The sequence below is a fragment of the Rosa rugosa genome, chromosome 3 (genome assembly GCF_958449725.1).
Source record: "Rosa rugosa chromosome 3, drRosRugo1.1, whole genome shotgun sequence".
NCBI classification, from domain to species: domain Eukaryota; kingdom Viridiplantae; phylum Streptophyta; class Magnoliopsida; order Rosales; family Rosaceae; genus Rosa; species Rosa rugosa.
In genome coordinates this window covers 20,631,534-20,649,641 of record NC_084822.1, presented here as the reverse complement: position 1 = coordinate 20,649,641, position 18,108 = coordinate 20,631,534, and the positions used below count along the sequence as shown (strand labels likewise).

Sequence of the window (18,108 nt, the reverse complement as noted above, 5' to 3'; positions counted from 1 at the left end):
TTCCGACCAAATGGCTTTGATTCAGACTTTGTGCTAGTTATGAATGTTGTTGTACATGTTGAGAGGAAGATTTTGGCATAGGTCTTGCCACCAATTCAGAGGTTGACGGCAGCGCTACCACCATCTGTGGCGGCGTTTTCCGGTGGCTTCTGGCCACTCCAAGGACAATTTATGTTCCTCTTTTCGATCTACACATTGATACGAACATTTCAATGTACAATACGTAATTTTTTGAGATTGCATGAATTTGTTAGGAATTTTATGGTTTAGATCATTTTGGTTTTTGATCCGTGAGGTTCAGACAGTCCGATTGACTTGTAGTTTTAATATATTGACTGTAGAAGTGTTATGTAGACTTTGGGTGGTCTCAGATGAAGTTTTGCCTCGATTGGCGTTACTTTCAGAATTTTGGATTAATTCAGGAATTTTAATTATTGTTGTGATTCGTGTATTGAATCAAGGCTATATTTTCGATAGGTGCTTGATAGAGTATATTCTAGAATTACCTAATTTTTTGTGAAGACGCAGCGGGAATTTAGAGGTGAGTGATTCTCACGTGGTTCATTTACGAACAGAATTTCATTATCATATATTAAACGCTGATTTGTGAAATTTATTTTATGGAAATAAATATGTATTTTAAATTATATGAACTTGTTCGACTATGGTTCGTGGGTAAGTAAAATGAGATTTTAATTATAAAAATGAATTTCTCGATTTTCGTGATTGTGAATTATAGTTTATATGAGTAGTCATTCCTAAGTGGACGACCACGTATATATATTTACGTGAAATATATATCTGGATGGTGTGGCATTGGGTGAAGAAATAATGGTGACTTTATTTGGATTATTACTTCGAGCATTTATGTATTGGTGATTTTGGGGTGAATTGTATGTGTTGCGATGTAATTTTCCAAGGAAATAAATGTGATGAGATGGAAATATTTATAATGTTGACTTTGCGTACTTGAGGGTTATAGCAAATTATGCTTGTAGTTTAAAATGTGGAAACAATAATTTGAATGAGGATTTCTATACTGTTTTCGGAGATTAGAAATGAGATTCCAAATCAATATCTTGTTGCAGTCAAATATGTGGTTTTGAAGAGTATGTGAGGTTGTCTAACATTTTGAGTCTTGAGTGACATTTAAATGTTTGGGTCTACGGATCGAGGGTCACAGTAGTGATCGAGGGGAAGGACTTGATTTCATATTAAATTGTGAGTTGAAAATAATATGATTTTGTCACTTTAGTGATGTATGTTAATTACCTTAGGAGATAAGGTTGTCGAGTTGGAAGACGAGTCGTTTTGTGGTCTTTTATTGGAGTAGAAAGGGTGGATTTTGGACTTTAGCAGTAATTGTTTGACTTTATTATTAATTTATGTTTTATTTGAATTGTGTGATTTTATCTCTTAAACTAAATTATATGCAGTGATTACTGTATTCTGAATTGATTGGTTTTAATGTAATTCCTGAACTAAAACTCTATGCAGGGATTACTATGATTGATTTTAATGTAATTCCCTAAACTAAACTCTATGCAGGGATTACTATGATTTTATTGATTGTTTTAATGTAATTTTCTGAACTAAACACTATGCAGGGACTACTATGATTTTTATTGATTGTTTTTAATGTGATCTCCTTAACTAAGTTTCTATGCAGGGATCACTGATTTTACTTCTTATTTTGAGTACAGTTGTGGTTCGAGATTTGTAGTGAGTGTGAAATAACATGTGATGTCATAATTTTGGCAATTGCTTTATGTTGAGAGCCAATGACTGAGATTTGTAGTTAGGTCGTTGAGACAAATGGAGGATGATCTGGTAGATTATGGTGATTTAAAATGTTTAAAATGTTATTAGAGTTTAATTGTTCAATTGAAGTAGTGCGAAATTATATGCATGAGTCAAGAGTCAAAGCATGTGGGTTTTACTTGGGTCAACTTACATGAGCATGATATTGAGGGATATAAACTTGATGTTTTTATTGTGATCATTGCATATTGATTTGGTTAGGTTAAGATATTTTAAGCATATGTTATGTGGTTATTTAGGTTTACTCATACGAGTTTGCAAAAGCTTACTGGGTTTGTTGTTTCAACCCGGTGCACTATTCCATGATGTAGGGATTATTGTGCAGGCCGAAGTTACAATGGTCGAAGGAGAAGTTTTATAGCTGTGATAGCTTGGACATAGAGGTGTATTTGATTTTAGTCTTCTGTTGTGTAAAGAGTTGGTGTCCGTGTTTACTTATTGAATTGTTAATCAGTTTAATTTGTAAACTCTTTGTAATGTAGTAATATGTGACTCTAAAGAACGAGTCCGTATTGCTGTTGGTGAGCTCGGTTGTTTTATGGCTTAGTTTAAAATGAAAATTTTCTATGTGTTTTCTTGTGCTTGTTATGTTTTTCGCGTTTCAGATTTGAATTTAATTATTCAAAATTCGGGGTGTGACAACCATAACCAGAGGCTCTGCCTTCCTCTCTCTTCACACGTTGGCCTCCACTGTTCTGTGTACGCCTATTTGGCGGTTTTCTTCCTCTTTAGGGCGAGAATATGGACCAGAATCTCCAGAATTGTTCTACCTTTAGGGTTTCGCTCCTGGCACCCTCCTGTAGGGGTGTGACTATAATTAGACTCCGGAATAGACTTGGTTCCCACGGGTCTAGAGTTATAGTTCTTCACAAGGATGTTGTCGTGCTTTTTAGCTACATTCAAGGCTCCAGTAAGCTCATGAAACCTTGTGATGCGTCCTGCATTGACATCAAGTCGATAATTCTTTACAATCATCAATGTAGAGATGGGGAAGGTAGAGAAAGTTTTCTCGATCAACATCGTATCAGTGATGTTCTTTCCACAGAACTCCATCAAAGACTTGATACAAAGGGATTCCGAGTTGTACTCAAGTACGGACTTGAAATCATAGAAGCGGAGGTTATGCCATCTCACTTTTAAATTAGGAAGCAGGGAGTCACGAACGTTGCCAAATCGCTCTTTGAATTCTGACCATAGCTTTTAGGGTCCTTTTTATTACGGAACTCATTTTGGAGCGTGTCATTCATGTGACGTGTCATGAGAATAATGGCCTTTGCTTGGATTGCCTCCAAAGTAGCTCTATTCACTTTCAAAGCAGCAGCTTGTGCAGGAGTAAGCACTTTCTGACTTGGCTCAAGGATCGTACTTTGGATCCTTTCAGCCTTAAGATGCTGGCACACATCACGATCCCATTTGTGCTATCCTGCACCTCCAGTGGAGTAAAGTTCAACTTGTTCAAGTTACTCATCCTGAAAAACAACTGGAAAATAAGGTTAGTTTCGGAGGAAAAAAGTCTACCACGAAAACAATAAAAAATTTTAGCATAGTCACTCCAAGAAATTAGGAATTTCTGAGCGTAGTCATTCCCAAGAAATCTGATTCCAAGAGATATTGGATTAGATCGAAAAAATTATGTGTTTGTGGTCGATCATAACTTCTTAGCAAACTCTAAGTTTGGAGAACTCTACAAGCTTCAAGCTTGGAGTGAGCATGCACCCCCACAGTTCGGCTTTTGATCTCCCCTATGAAGAAGAAAGGGAGGTTGCAAGTCCCCGAGAAAAAAAAAATTTCAAAAAAGGGAACTTTTAGTAAAAATTACCTCGAAATAGGTTGCCGAAAAATTTGGCATAAATTTGGTCACCGGAGGTGACCGGAAAAAGTCACTGGTGGTCGAAGCTTGGCCGGAAGCAAGGCTTAACCGCGTAGGTAGGGGCTGCGAGGGGATGTTGCAAGGGCTACGCTGGCGAGGCTATCCTGGGTGCTGGGGCTGTCGACAAAAGAGATCAGGCGTGCGCGCTGATGTGCTTGCAGTGGGGAGTCAGCGAAGGGCGCAAGGGCGTGCAGGCAAGCGAGGCTAGCAGGGTTGGTCTGGGAACTTCCAATGGCTGGTTTTGGGCTCTTAGGATTAGGGGATTCAAGGTGTGCGGCAGTGGTTGCTCAGATTTGAGGGCTACAAAACTAGCGTTTCAGGGTTAACTTCGTGCTGATAACGCGTTCAAATGAATCGATACTTAGGAGAGAAATTGCTGTATTTTCATTGATAATAGGAGTCTCTTTATATAGAGAATTACAAGCATAGAATCAGAGTTGTACATGGAAACATAATCGTACAATGAATGGATATCTACTAAGATTGTCCGAGATTATCTCTAAGAGTAACCCTATTACAACTTGCACAAGTAACCTAGAGTTTAGGCCAGATACATATTCTGAATATACTTGAACACATCTCATATATTTGCTATTTGTACACATATTAAATAAACACAAATAATAATGATAAGAAAAAAAATAACAAAATATAAGTAGCTTATATAATGTTGCCAACACAAAAAGATTAAAAAAGAATATAAAAAGTATTATTATCACCCTAACATGAAGACCAGCTTCTACACACTTGCATTCACGGATTCCTTTTCCTTTGAAAATTTAAGACCAGCTTCTACACACTTGCATTCACAGATTCCTTTTCCTTTGAAAGTTTATCTTCCTTGCGGCTCTTAAGATTTGCAATCTCATGGTGTCTTGAAAAATACAAATGTCTTAAATATGTAGCTTTATGAACTCAATAAAAATTTCTTTTATAAATAAAAAATCAAACGTCTTAGGTACCTTTTAAAATTGCATTATGTGGAAGGAAGCAAAATTTCTTTATACACAACCTTTGCTGTGAGTACCCCTTCCTCACCCTATAATGAACCTTTTTTTTTTTTTTTTTAACTAAAACTTTGGTGCTTGCCTCTGACACTCCTCTCGATAAAGCCACGTACAACTGTCCATGGCTGAACACATAATCAGGAAGGTAAATACCAACATTTGGTATTGTCTGCCCTTGTGATTTATTTATGGTAAGTGCGAAACTCAACTTTACAGGAAAATGCTTTCTTATCATCTCAAAAGGGAATCCAGAACTTTCGGCACTCTTAAGAGTGATTCTTGGCAAGAAAGCTCCAGTTCCTGAAAATTGTCCAGTTAAAATCTCTATCCATTATATTGTTATATGATGCGTGGCAAATCAATCTTATACCGTTGCACAACCCCATCTTCCGGTCAATATTTCTCAAAAGCAATATTTCTCAGATCTCGTACTCTTATGGATAACAGGAAAACTTGTCGGAAATCGCTCCCAAAGATTGTCACATTTCCTCCAAATGGCAAATCGACACTTGTTAGGCCTCTAAATGTTCGATCAAGAGCTTCATATCAATTCATCATTGGTGCTTCATCCCAAACAGTTGCCAATGACTTTCTTATCAACTCTGCTAAATCAGATTGTTTACTAATGGAGCATGTCGAAGATGAATCAAGATTAAGAGGAATTTTAAACCTAGAGTGTGATGTCCTCCCACCAAGTAGTATTGTTGCTGCTATGCCAGAAGTTGTTATTACATAAACTGCATTATTGTGCTCAAAAAATGTGTTTATGGCTTTTGTACTCAAGGTACTTTACTGATATAATATAGTACAATTGCTAAACTAAGCTCTGATACCAAATATGAGGTGGGTTGTTATAGTTCAATGTGTGGCCAGATTAACTATTAAAGATTGAGTCTTAAACATGGACAAAAGCTTAAAACTGCATACACAGCCAACTCGCCGGACTAAACTAGAGCAGAAATAAAGGTTTTCACACTTGGAGGTATCCTGACTAGTTTTTAGTAGTTATCTTGACATGCATTTAATTATAACAAATTCCTCAAAGATAATATGATTGTCAGTTTAGCAGTATAATAACATAATTATTCCAGTGTTTCCCTATTTTGGACTAGAAGTCGACTAAGAAAATAAAAAAATAAAAAAAAGTGGAAGAGACCTACTTGATGGTGCTAGTACTAATCTTACAGTCTTTCTTGAAACTTCAATAGAAAATTTAAAAATCGACAAGCTTGTGATGAGATGCTTCACAGGAACATGCTTTGAACTCAAGAAATCACCAACATCTACTGCAGTTCGTACTCTTGATTATTATTCTAAATTACAGATTTACAGCTACAATTATTATGGGCTATGTACTCATGGTTGTTGTGTTTGAAATATAGTAAAGGGTGCATGAACAGAAGGTTTTATTGATACTAGAATAGTTTTACAAGGGTCAGCAATGGGTACTGAGATGTATTTTTTTCTAACGTACCTCTTCTTTTTGATACAATTGCTATATATTGACTTTCTCTAACTTTGGTACAAAACCCACCTTAAGGTGGTGAGGACTCAACAGCTAAAACAAACGAGTGTACTAAGCATGCAAGTATGGACAACTTGACACGCACAAATGGCCAAAATAACATGCAAAGAAAGCAAAGTTCTTGCAGCTCTATTTACAAGGAGCTTGCAGACAAACCTACATGCAAAAGCCAACAAAACTCAAAAGCAAAGGTGCAGCAGATTTGGAAATGTTAAAAAAAAAAAAAAGAACACTCATGTGATGGGTGAAGACAAGAAGCGTTGCAGCAGTATTTTGGAAGGGAATTGCATTTATGATGCCCTTTTTTGGCATTTTGAAAGTATTTGGGCTGGAAGAGAGTTAACCCCATTTCTAAATGACTTACTGGGCATTTTCCCCTTCTTTTTTCCTGAACAACGATAAGTGATGACAAACCAATAATAAGAATGATGAAAACAGTCTCAACAGAAATATATCTAACCAGTCTCTGTCACTCAACCCCCAAATACAATTTCCCGCACATTAGAGTGACAGACAGGACCTATTCAACTCATATTATAAGTTTTTTCTCATGTATGTTTTGGCACACCACCCATCCATACACAGTACAAGAATGCTTACCAATTTATGCAAAACAGTGATTCCCGCATTAGTTCATTATTGAAACAAAATTATTGATTTAATTACAATCATATGACCTATTACTGCAGACACTAGGGGATTATTCCAGCTCAATGGCGAAAAAAATTGGCATTGATGTAACATTCATATAAATAACATGACTCCTCAGAGTGCTCGCCAAAGGAAAATCTCTAATGGATCAAAGAGGCTATAAACAATAACACCTGAATCTAGACAAGGGACAGATCTCCAGCAGGAATTGATCTCTTGACGAGTTTAGCCCATGATTCATTGGTTTCAGTTATGACCTTGAGAGCATAATCCTGTCAATGAAACGAAAGAGTTATGGGAGTAGATAGAAAGCAGTTACACACCCCTCCTACACACAAAACCATATCCAAATCTACTATTTGCAGTAATGTCATTGTCAAATTTATTAAGTTGAGGAAAGCAAGTACAGAAAAATTAAACCCCTGACGATGGATTGAGGCAGATCTGGTAGAACAACTGGTGGTACATGTATAATACATATTCGCATAATATGTGCAGGAATGGAAAGCTTCCTTTTCAAAAGAGAACATAACAACAAAAGAAAAGAAATCAGTGTGCAGGAATGGAAAGCTTCCTTTTCAAAACAGAACATAACAACAAAAGAAAAGAAATCAGAGATTCTAACCAGATGCCCCGATGAGACCATTTGGCTTTAAAATAATTTATGAACTACCAACTGCCTTAATGTGAAATTGTGTTTGAAGTACGAATATCTCGAAACCTCCTATGTCAATACACATGAGTGCAAAGATATGAGTAGCTCTCCCCTTCCGCTAATCCTTTCCCACACCGCACCCGACCCACTGCCTAGGTTTGTCAAATCTTGAAGCACTCAAGTCCAATGAAAATAAAACATAGTGACATGCATTATGCATTTATATCTGCACAATGGCACTTGCCAAATAGTTAAGCACCATAACCCTCCTCAAGATTACCCAAAAACCAGATCTAACTTGGCCAAATGCTCCTAGCCACCGCTATGTATAATGCAACAAATATATATTAAATGAGCTGCACAACAGGAGTAGCTTCTTAATATTGAACGCAAATCATGGTATGCCTCCTTGCAACATCTCCTTGCATTTTTCAAGGATGGAATTTACTAGCTACTAGGCCATCGGATTAGCAGCTTCTCATTAGATTATAATAAATAAAATAGACAAAAATAAAGAATAAGAGAAACCAATTTTGATGATATAAACTTTTCGACCTAAGGAAACATAGAAATAGCAACAAGCAAAAGAAAGAACACCAAACTATTTAAAACAGAAATGTCAAATAAAATTACCTTGTTGGCTGGCTTGTTTCCAAGACCAAACTTGTTAGCAGGCTTTCCATCAGGGATCTTGTAGTCTCTAAACCAGTCCCTTATTGCAGTGAGAGTCCCCTGAAAAACCACACAGTTAGGCCTCACAGGTTTTGGCAGTTTTGACAGCAATTATTTATTTGTCCTTTAACCCCTTTCACACCTATGAAGTCTACAACATCGACTAGCAATTTATTAATAGTGCATATACAAATGTCGACTGTGGCTAAAGGATTTATCATATATCAAAGGTCTGTTACAGGAGAATGAGATCTCATGCACAACAGAGCCTTTAGTTGTGTGACTGTTACAAGAATTCAATTTCATTTTCACTTAAAAAAGTTCCTAACTGGCACATGGCACATGTCAAATTCAATACCAATCCTTCTAGCTAGTCTATCTAGTTTATGACAGAAGGTAATAGTGACTAAATAGTAATGCCTATCATAAAGACTGACTCAGCTCAAAAGAGAGGGCAGACAATCCATTTCACATACATTAACCATATAATGAAACAACAACAAAATTAATTTCCCAAAATATCATATGATATATGCACATCAATTAAAATATCTCTGCTTGGTTGTGCTTGTGAAATTAGGGAAACATAATAGCAATTGGTTATAAAGCTTGGTTATAAAGCAGCCAAAGGACTTACTGTAAACTGAAAACATCTAAATAATAAATACACATATACCGGGAAATGCTTCTCAACGTCATCAATGTCATTAACCAGAGAAGATTTTGGATCATCCAATGAAATTGCAACTATTTTCCAGTCAAGTTCCCCTTCATCAATCATAGCTAAAGCAGCCAAGGGTTTTACTTTGAGAATTTCGCCAACCTTTCTCCGACTTTCGCCAATCTCAACAACATCAACTACAAAGTGTAGCAAAAATGAAAGTCTTTATTTTACCGTTTTCCGGTGACACATAAACAAAAGAAAATAGAAAAGTAAACATACCTGGATCATTATCACCAAATGCTCCATCCACTTCAGAGTTGGCAAGGGATGGGTCTTCCCATGTTTGTGGAAGCAATCCATAATTCCAGTTTATATTGTAGCTAGGAAAAATTTTATAACACTATCAATAGGAGATCATTTTAAGGAATTTAATTTAATGATACTAGATAGATCACAAACATATGATACATGTACAAATGTGATAGTTGCAATAGAAAGGAACAGTGTGATACGTATAATCCTAAGGCGGAAGTGGGCTATTAATACTAGAAAATCGTGCATGCCGGATGATTGTGCAGTTGACATTTCTACGTGATTGACAGATGGCGTTCTCTTAACATAGTACTAGAAAATCGATCACATATGATGTAAGCTTACAGTATCATGGATGAGATGGATATTTTGGAAGTGGGGTAATGAGAAACCCCTATAGTATGTTTAGATTAAAATTTAGTATCAAAATTGTTTAAAGTAGTGTCTGTAAGAGTGCTTCCTATATGGAAACTCACAAACAGGGTTCTCTTACTGTAGATATTAGTATCTGAAGGTGCAAAATGAGGGAGGTGGAGCCTGCAAGTTAAACTTATAAGTAGTACTACTACAGGTATCCATTTTGTCTCATTTTGTATTGGTAGAGTAATACTTAGAGAGATATCTATAATAACTAAGCCAGAAAGCCTAGAGGTTAGCTTTTTAAAACCAAGGATTACCTTTGGTTGATTAAAATATGTAAAGATGATGAGTTTATACGATAAAGATATAATAGGGATAAGTTTTTCAAAACCAACAAAAAAAAATAATAATAATAATTCAATCAGCAAAATTGCAGCACAAATAAACAGTTGGAATAGGGCTGCACAGATGACGAAAAGTTGTTGATAAAAGTAACAAGGGAAAAGAGGAGAAGTAAGAGAGGAAATCTTACGGGTAGTAACGAAGTTTTCCTTTCTTTGTATCCTGCTTAATGGGAGTGTTTGGCTCATCAGTAGCAACCTCCATCTTTGCACTCGATTCTTTGGGTATCTCAACAATAAAGTGGAATGCACCATCGCCCGAGCGCAGAGGTACATCATGCCAAGGTGAAACCTAAATATAACCAGCATGTTGTTTCAGAAAGTCCAGTAATTAACTAATTATCAATCAGACTCCCAACCCCATCAAGCAGTTAAACTCGATTTTCGCCACAATTTCATATACACAGTCACTCCAACAAAAATGAAATCAAAAACCAACTCGGACACAATCAAAATAATAATCACAAAACAAACCAGTGCAATGCACTACATATCAGTTCAATCCTTTTCTTAGCTTCCATTAACCTAACAAAACGCACAATCCGGAAACACCGAAAGTTGAAATTCGAATTGAAATCTTAAAAGAGAGTAACGAAATTGAAACGGCTGAATCGAAACGCAAAGCACCTTCTGGCCGGAGCGGTCAACGAGGAAGACGCGGTAGTCTAGGGTTTCGGGGAGGCCTTCCTCCTTGATCTGAACCTCGGGGTTGTAGATAGCCCTGCAAGTTAAGGACCTCCTCCGCGACGACAATGACGGCGCTGCCGCGTCTCTTCTAGTAGTAGTGAAGCGGAGATTGTTCCTGTACGGCCTCTGCTTCGCCAAGAACGACGTCGTCTTGGTCAGCAGGCACGAACTGTTGGAGACGGCGAGCACTCTCGCGGTGGCCATCGCTTCTTTCTTCTTCTTCTTCTTCTTCAGAGAGAGACGGGGAGTGTGTGATTCTGAGCCAAAGAGTAGGGAGGGTCGCGAGCACGTGGTGGTCTCTGATTGGTCTGTATATTATTTTCTGGTGTTTAGCCACAGGACACGTGGGCGTATCTTATTGGCTTGTCTTATTCAATGACTCGGTGGTGTGTGTGAGGGCCTGAGGGGGATGTATTGGGACGCCATTACGACCAAAAGGACAAAAAACGATTTTATGGTGGGCCGGGTGGCCATTTTTCGGGTTAACCGGCCCAAATATAATTACCCGGCCCATCTCACTTTGCCCTGCCCTGCTGCTGCTCCCTTTTTATCTCTGAGAATCCAAACAAACGGCGGGAAGAGAAGACTGGTCGGTCTAGGGTTTCAGTGTAGCATGCAGGGACGGAGCCACCACTACAAATGAGAGGAATATATGCAATCTGGTAGTAGTAGTAGCAAAGATGTTAGTTTCCCTTTCCCTTGATTAGGAAGAATTTCTGTGACTTGGTATGTCTGATCTCTGTTCTTGTTTCCTGGAAATTATACTTCAAGCCTACACTAATCCATTTGGTTTCATTTTAAGTTTCTGTACTGAAGTAAGTGATTTAGTTATATCAGGTTGAATTATCACAGTCACTGCAAATGAAGGTGAGGGTGGTGTGTAGGAAAGTGCGTGATTACATTCGATATGATCTGAAAGAGATCGCGTTTCCATCATCACTGCCAGACCCTCCTCATATCAAGAAGCGCCGCAAGCTCACCTGGCACGAGCGCTTCTTGGTACGCCTTTCTTTCATTCTCATTATTCATACCTAAAGCCCACTTGATTTAATTCCCTATTCTATGATTCATGTATACCTTCGGCCTTCAGGTGTTGAAGGAGGCTTCTAGGCTTTATGCTGCCAGCTGGGTGCGGGATATTGGCCCTGAACTGCGGCCTAATGATTATAAGAAGGATGAAGAAAGTGAGAGTGAACCTGGTGGATCAAAGAGCACAACTAAAGACAAAGAACCCTCAACATTAGAGGATCTTGGTAAGTAATGCCCACATGTCGTGCTGTATCGAACAATGTCATAAGATTATAGTTGATGCCAATTAAAAGCTTCAGATCTTACCTAATAATTTGTAGGAGCCTATATTAGTTTCCTCCTTGTTTAATTTTTTTCTGATATACTTGTTTTATATGATGCCTGCATTCATATGACTACTGATGCCGAAGATATCTCATTTGCCTTTTCTGTTATTGATTTGAGTCAAATTATTGTCATGGAATGTATTGACTCAAGTTAGCACAATTAATAGTCATTTAATCCTACTTCTTCATCAATCTAGCCTGTCAGATATTTACTTGTGCCAATTCTGCTTCCAAGTACTCGAGCACAAAAGATTAGAAAGGTACTGTTGATACTTTGAACAGCAAGAGTGGATTGTATATCCAAGCAACTTCAATAATTTCTGTTTATGTTTGGCTCACCCTGATTGAGCGAGAGATAAAAGATGGAGGATGAAGTAAACTAGTATATGGGCAACAGATATGGCAAGAATGAAGACATAAAGGAGAGGTGCTTGTGTTGCAGTCCAGTTCTACCCAGCTGGATTTTTTTGTATATAGGACTTTGCTTTAATATGTGTATGCCTGTATCTGTATTAGAAATCATATTTTGGGGTCATGTGCTGCAAACTACTCTTTTGTGATAAAAACTTGTTGGCTTTTCGGATTTCATCTTTTGTTAACAAAGTATATGCATGTTTCTCCCCTCTCCCTCAACAGAAGATTTGCCAGTTCTTTCTCTGTAATCTTTGAACTTTGTTTAGTTGAATGGTTTGAAATCTGACTATGTTTTGATGTTTATCTGGAATTATAATCAACAGCTGTGGCTGCTAGAGGAGGAATGGAGACATTAAGGCCTGCTCTGCAACGGATCTACATGACAAGAGCTTCTGCATATAGGGATGCTCTTAAAAGTTTTATCCATGGGTACCAAGAAGGAATTCAGCAGGTTGTGGAGAGAAAGGAAGATTCTAAATCCGAACAGGAAAGTGATATACAAAATAAATCTACTTGACATTGTTTCAAGAGGCAATATCACTAGGGTTCCCCAGCACACCAACTTTTCATGCGAGTTGTTGACGCAGCTACTACACAAGTTCTTGAGCTTCACTGTATCTCATTTGCTTTTAAGTTTTGCTTTTTTGAACATCAACCATGATAGTCCATTCGAGTGTTGAGTACTCTGGAGTACATTCGAGAAATGTGAATATATTTGAATATACTTGTTTGTAGACTGCTCAAGTACTGGTGTGAAATTTAATTTGCCAATTCGATATAGAAATACATCTTTGTACATATTCAATGCAGGCACTCGTTGTGCAGCTTCATAGTTACCTGTCTTTAGCCAGAATGACATTAGATACTGAAAAACTATAGAAAGGAAAAATAATTAAAAAAGAGTGACATTAGATACTAAAAAATTATAGAAGGGAGGAAAAAAAATGTATAAGAAAATAAAAAATTGGGTATAAGATCCACCACAAGGGTGGGTAGCCTTAACCAGATGTGTGGTAACAGGTAAGTCCGTTGACTGTTCCCGTCCCTGTCAGGGGAGATGCCAACCATCTCTCCTTTCTACGAACACGCACTGGATTTAAATACAAGCATATATAAAGATAGGCACGGCATGTCTACTCTCGATGTGGGAAACCAGCTGAAAGTTTAACAACATAAACTGCAGCATTCCAGTTGACTGATTTAGAGGTCAGATTTCTTTAAGAAAAGTGAACATCTGTTCAATTTAACTATAATATTTGATGCATTATTATTTTGAATTTGGTATTAAGGCCACGATTATACAAATTTATAGAGTAAAAGTCCCAAGATACTTTCATGGCATAGGACTAGACAACACCTCCACTCTTACCCTTAGACACCATAAAGTTCGTGTGAGATCAGATTTACAAGTAACAAGCACCCAGGGAAAGACAAGAAGGAAAACTTTATTATTTATTTACTTTCCAGAACTGTCGAGCAAAACAGAGTACAAGTAATTAGCAAAAGGAAAAACACAGCACAAGTAAAAAGTTGCATGACCCCATAAGAAAACGGGTTTGATTAACTTTGCTTGGTAAACAATTGGAGCATCAAGCTTTCTACAATTTCATACCACAACAAAATTTGTTTTGAGTGACAATTACATTTTATGTAACCAATGACCTATTATATCCCAATTATGAGGATCCTTCCAACAATTCTTTAATTTGACTTTCTACCTTCGTCTTTATCCAAGGATAAGGTAATCCTTCAATCACCTCAGCGCCAAAGGAATAGACAAGAGCCCTTCTTGCTGCCTCTAAACTGATCCCACGTGCCAGGAAATAAAAGAGCTGGGTTTCTTCTAGGTCACTAATTGCAGCTCCATGGGAACACTTGACATCATCAGCAATGATCTGAAGATTTGGTTTAACATTTACAGTGGCACGGGGTGCAAGAAGCAGACTTCTTGTTAGTTGCCCACCATCTGTCTGTTGTGCGTATCTGAAAAATATAAAAGTGAAGATCTATAAGGGACAAACACAATGCCCAACTGCACTGGTGAGCAGCAAATGTGAACAATCTGTACAGTGATATAAGAGGTTGCCTCAGAAAGTAAGAGAAGCTATTATCGAGGTGGCAAAACTTATTAACAGGAAACCCTTTGAAAACAACAAGACTTTAGTTGCATTAAAATTATATATGCATTTAGCTCCATTGGTGAAGAAATGCATAAATATATAAACCGAGAATTTTCAAGAAAACAAAAAGTGATGTGAGGCAGAGGCAAAGCTAATAAGCCAACAATAAATCTTGAAATTGGATGAAAGAGAACTACCTGTTGACCTTTACGTTCCCATCAAAGACAGCTTTCCCTTCAGAATGAGACACAATGCACTTATGAAGTTGTCTGGAATAACCTCGTGGATGGTCAAGGACTATGCTACTATGTAGATCTTGTGTTTGATCCCCGGCAGACAAGTGCAGGGTTGATAACTCGGTGATTGTGTCAGGTCCCAGTTGCTGAACATGGAGATTGTGCCTGCTCAACTTTCCACCAGTGCTAATCTCGACAAGCTCATATGTACTGGCTGATTCCTGGTTAAAAGTTAAATAAAAAAATGACTAATGCGTGTAAAGATTAAGAAATCCTCCGTATGGGGACCAAGATAAGAAATCATTGCCTTAAAACGAATGGTATTCACACACCTTACTAAGAATGACTAAAGTGCATAGAGCATATAGAGCCTAACAGAAAATGAAAATTTATCAATATATATGAATTCTAGAGAGAGCCTGAACCAACTTCTTTGATGAAAAAATTTTAATCTCATTTCTGACACTAAAATTCATGATATGCTTGCTCAAATATCTGCTAAAAGTGGCGGTCATAAATTTCTGCATGAATGGATAAACTGAAACTGCCTGGCTACTTTTAATAAATTTCCTTAATTCTTTTAGCACATAAACCAGAGGATCCAGGAAGATAATCCAGCAGAAACACAACCAGCAGGATTTTTTTTTCCCCTTTTCTGATCAGAAACGAAGTTTTACTGAAAGAGGAAACCAGAAACAAGAAGCAAAACTGCAAAAGCCATGAACAAAAAGATTACAGCTACAAGAAAGCAAACAGAAACAAATAAGCCAACAACATTACTAGCCTAGAAAAAGAGATAAAGCCTAGGCCAAAAACATGAAAATTCAAACCACTGCAGGCTTCCAGCCTAGATTATAAAGGAGGAGTATAGTTTTAAATTCAACCGAAACTGAAGCTCACAGATACAAGAAAGAAAACATAAACAAAGAAGCCTACAACATGACTAGCATAGAAAAAGACATAAAGCCTAAGCCAAAAACATAACTTTCTCCCTAAGGTTTAGCGTCCCCCAACCCCAAATTACAGCTGAAACACTGCAACCCAGAAGAGCTTTAGACTTGTTCCTTTTTGCCAAAGATTTCACTTGACAGAGCAAAGCACCCTGCTGGAGATGCGCAGCTAACAGCAGCCTCCCTAAACAATTTCTGCCATTAATTTGATGCCGCGCACATAAGATAAAAACACGATCAGCACTGTCTCCTTGAAGCTTACACATGACGTACCAATTTAGAAACACAACAGATTGGCCTTCTTGAAGTGAAACACTCTCATGCACCACAAGCCAGCTAAGAAATGTGATTTTTTTTTTTTTTTGGAGGAGAGAGGGGGGGGGCTTACACGAGAATCCTCCAAAAGATTCGAGGTTCCACCTCCTAACATCTAAATTGATTTCCACCCAATCTGACTCCATCTATGAGTTCCGGCATTGAAGATACCTCTCCCAAATTCTTTATCAGATTTCATCTAAAACCGAAGTCCCAGCTCACAGGATAAGAAAGCTCAGTGGTAAACTTGTTAATTGTTGCAATTTGAAAACCTTGAATAATCTGAATAGTTTTGGATAACCTACCAATTATATGCAAATCTACATCAATGAATTATTTGTTTCTTCTCATTATTCCATTTCTAATGCTACAGCAAAAAGAACCAAATCTCCATTACTAGAATCTCCTCCAAATTATTGATATTTAAGCATCATACACCAAACTTAACAAGCAATGCACCAAGTAACAAAAAAGAAGAACAGATAGAGCACAAAGAAACTACCTGGCGAACCGAAGTCCACTTGATGTGGGCAGCATTTACAGACTGGTTCTGAACATAAGAATGCCTAACTTTCCCTCCTTCCCCAACCACAACCTCCAAAACAGAGTTAACCCAATAAGCCTTATCCCCACCCCCACCCAAAAACTCCTCAATCACACCAATCTCCCCTCCCTTCTCCACCAACACAAGCACCCTCGGATTCGATAAGGGCAGCTTATGTGACCCAATGTCACCTCCTTCATTGCCAATGTAGCGCAAGTAAACATGATTCTCTACCCGGCACCCTGCCGGAACATAAACCACAGTCAAATCCGGCGCCCCAATTCCATTAATGGACCAAAACAAGTCTCCCTGAGAACTACTGGACAAAAACTCAGACACCCTTTTCAGGATTGTCTCGTCTGAAAGCTCCAGCAAGCTACCCACATAAACCCCATTGGGCAATTCACCCAAATTTGACAAATTCACAAGGAAACCATCGACAATATCCAAACTTGGGAACTGGGTATCGTCCGGCGTGGTTGGAAGGCTTGGTGGGCGAGAGATTGGCGTGATTTGAGAGTTCTTGATGAAGGAGGTGTCGGTGAATCGAAAGGGCTCGTCTTTGCGAGTAGGCCATGGGGTTGAGAGGACGGTTTGAACGGAAGAGTCTCTGAGGCTTTGGAGAGATGAAGAAGAAGAGGAGGAGGCGAGTGAGTCGTCGAGAGACTCGGCGAGTTGGTGAACGAAGGGGTCGTAGGCGAGCTGTGAAGTTGAAGAAGAAGAAGAAGAAGAAGGTTGGAGGGAGACTCTGGTTTTGGGTTTTGGGGTTTTGGGTGTGGAAAATAAGGGCAGGGGAGGTCTTTGAATCCGGGGTGTAAATGCTATGGCAGCCATTTGCTTTCTATTTGCTCTGCAGAGGAAAGTCTTCCCTTTGCTGTCTCACACCTCTGGTATGCTTTCGACATTTATTTACCCAGTGTGAAATCGAAACTAAATCAAATGTACCACATTTTTTACAAACAAAAAAAAAAAAAAACTCGACGAGAGGAGGCCTCTTTACAGAGAAGAATCTTGCGTACGTGGACCGCCACGGCTGACCAATTAGGGATCAGGGAGCATTTTGAATATTGCACTTTTAAAAAGTAGAGACAGTTTCGAAAAAGAGAGAAAAATTTATTTCTTCTGATTGGCTTGTCCTAAAGCCACGTGGTAGGGAAACTCTTGCCTAAGAATTTTTCCTCTTTACATAGTGATTGCCACCATCGGACCATACCAACTCTCCGGTGATGCCTTGATGTGGCACACTGTGCCCCAATGAACCAACGTTGTAACTTCTCTTCTAGTTATGGTCACTAGCTTTGCACTTGTCACGCTCGGATTTTTAAACACAAATAAAAATCAATATATAATCTCATAATTATACATGCGTGATGGTTCAGTCATCAATACAAAATATTTGGAAAACTTTTTCCTTTTGACCCAAGTACATACTGATGCCCTGAACCCACAACGTCAATATATACTCGCTCCGCAGAGTCATATATTACACAAGTTTACAAATTAAATTGCCACAACAAAATGCCTATGTAAGTACAATTAGTAAAGGAAA

The 18,108-nt window shown here is 38.1% G+C and overlaps 3 protein-coding genes and 1 non-coding gene across 5 annotated transcripts; 1 reads left to right on the top strand and 3 right to left on the bottom strand.

Annotated features, from left to right (window-relative positions):
* Window positions 1-6,826: 6,826 nt before the first annotated feature.
* Window positions 6,827-10,910, bottom strand: LOC133738679 (soluble inorganic pyrophosphatase 6, chloroplastic). The gene is made up of 6 exons (XM_062166259.1): window positions 10,566-10,910; window positions 10,070-10,230; window positions 9,145-9,245; window positions 8,878-9,059; window positions 8,163-8,261; window positions 6,827-7,146 (listed from the first exon to the last, which is right to left on the bottom strand). Exons 1-6 carry the CDS (start codon window positions 10,827-10,829, stop codon window positions 7,054-7,056), a joined length of 900 nt encoding a protein of 299 aa, XP_062022243.1. The 5' UTR covers window positions 10,830-10,910; the 3' UTR covers window positions 6,827-7,053.
* Window positions 10,911-11,190: 280 nt separating this feature from the next.
* Window positions 11,191-13,178, top strand: LOC133738680 (uncharacterized). Of its 2 annotated transcripts, none has more exons than XM_062166260.1 (4): window positions 11,191-11,351; window positions 11,463-11,624; window positions 11,716-11,878; window positions 12,718-13,178. In XM_062166260.1, exons 2-4 carry the CDS (start codon window positions 11,487-11,489, stop codon window positions 12,909-12,911), a joined length of 495 nt encoding a protein of 164 aa, XP_062022244.1. In that variant the 5' UTR covers window positions 11,191-11,351; window positions 11,463-11,486; the 3' UTR covers window positions 12,912-13,178. The 2 variants fall into 2 exon arrangements, with proteins under 2 accessions (XP_062022244.1, XP_062022245.1); XM_062166261.1 differs by having other exon boundaries at window positions 11,192-11,351; window positions 11,454-11,624.
* A 172-nt stretch (window positions 13,179-13,350) lies between these two features.
* Window positions 13,351-13,481, bottom strand: LOC133741571 (U6atac minor spliceosomal RNA). Its single transcript, XR_009862016.1, has one exon. It is a non-coding gene; the product is annotated as a U6atac minor spliceosomal RNA (small nuclear RNA).
* Window positions 13,482-13,819: 338 nt separating this feature from the next.
* Window positions 13,820-17,465, bottom strand: LOC133738965 (protein ABCI7, chloroplastic). The gene is made up of 3 exons (XM_062166667.1): window positions 16,518-17,465; window positions 14,712-14,971; window positions 13,820-14,377 (listed from the first exon to the last, which is right to left on the bottom strand). The coding sequence occupies exons 1-3, from the start codon at window positions 17,391-17,393 to the stop codon at window positions 14,071-14,073; spliced, it is 1,443 nt and encodes a 480-aa protein (XP_062022651.1). The 5' UTR covers window positions 17,394-17,465; the 3' UTR covers window positions 13,820-14,070.
* Between the last annotated feature and the right edge of the window lie 643 nt (window positions 17,466-18,108).

What these genes read in the sequence shown, in the direction of transcription:
- LOC133738680 (XM_062166260.1), top strand. Translation starts at nt 11,487, where the DNA reads ATGAAGGTGAGGGTGGTGTGTAGGAAAGTGCGTGATTACATTCGATAT. An exon ending in CCTGGCACGAGCGCTTCTTG is followed by an intron (nt 11,625 to 11,715) that starts GTACGCCTTTCT and finishes TTCGGCCTTCAG; the next exon opens with GTGTTGAAGGAGGCTTCTAG. An exon ending in CTCAACATTAGAGGATCTTG is followed by an intron (nt 11,879 to 12,717) that starts GTAAGTAATGCC and finishes TATAATCAACAG; the next exon opens with CTGTGGCTGCTAGAGGAGGA.
- LOC133738965 (XM_062166667.1), bottom strand. Translation starts at nt 17,393, where the DNA reads ATGGCTGCCATAGCATTTACACCCCGGATTCAAAGACCTCCCCTGCCC. An exon ending in AGTGGACTTCGGTTCGCCAG is followed by an intron (nt 14,972 to 16,517) that starts GTAGTTTCTTTG and finishes ACTTTTAACCAG; the next exon opens with GAATCAGCCAGTACATATGA. An exon ending in GGGAACGTAAAGGTCAACAG is followed by an intron (nt 14,378 to 14,711) that starts GTAGTTCTCTTT and finishes TATATTTTTCAG; the next exon opens with ATACGCACAACAGACAGATG.
- LOC133738679 (XM_062166259.1), bottom strand. Translation starts at nt 10,829, where the DNA reads ATGGCCACCGCGAGAGTGCTCGCCGTCTCCAACAGTTCGTGCCTGCTG. An exon ending in GGAAAACTTCGTTACTACCC is followed by an intron (nt 9,246 to 10,069) that starts GTAAGATTTCCT and finishes AATTTTTCCTAG; the next exon opens with CTACAATATAAACTGGAATT. An exon ending in ATTTGGTGATAATGATCCAG is followed by an intron (nt 9,060 to 9,144) that starts GTATGTTTACTT and finishes TACACTTTGTAG; the next exon opens with TTGATGTTGTTGAGATTGGC.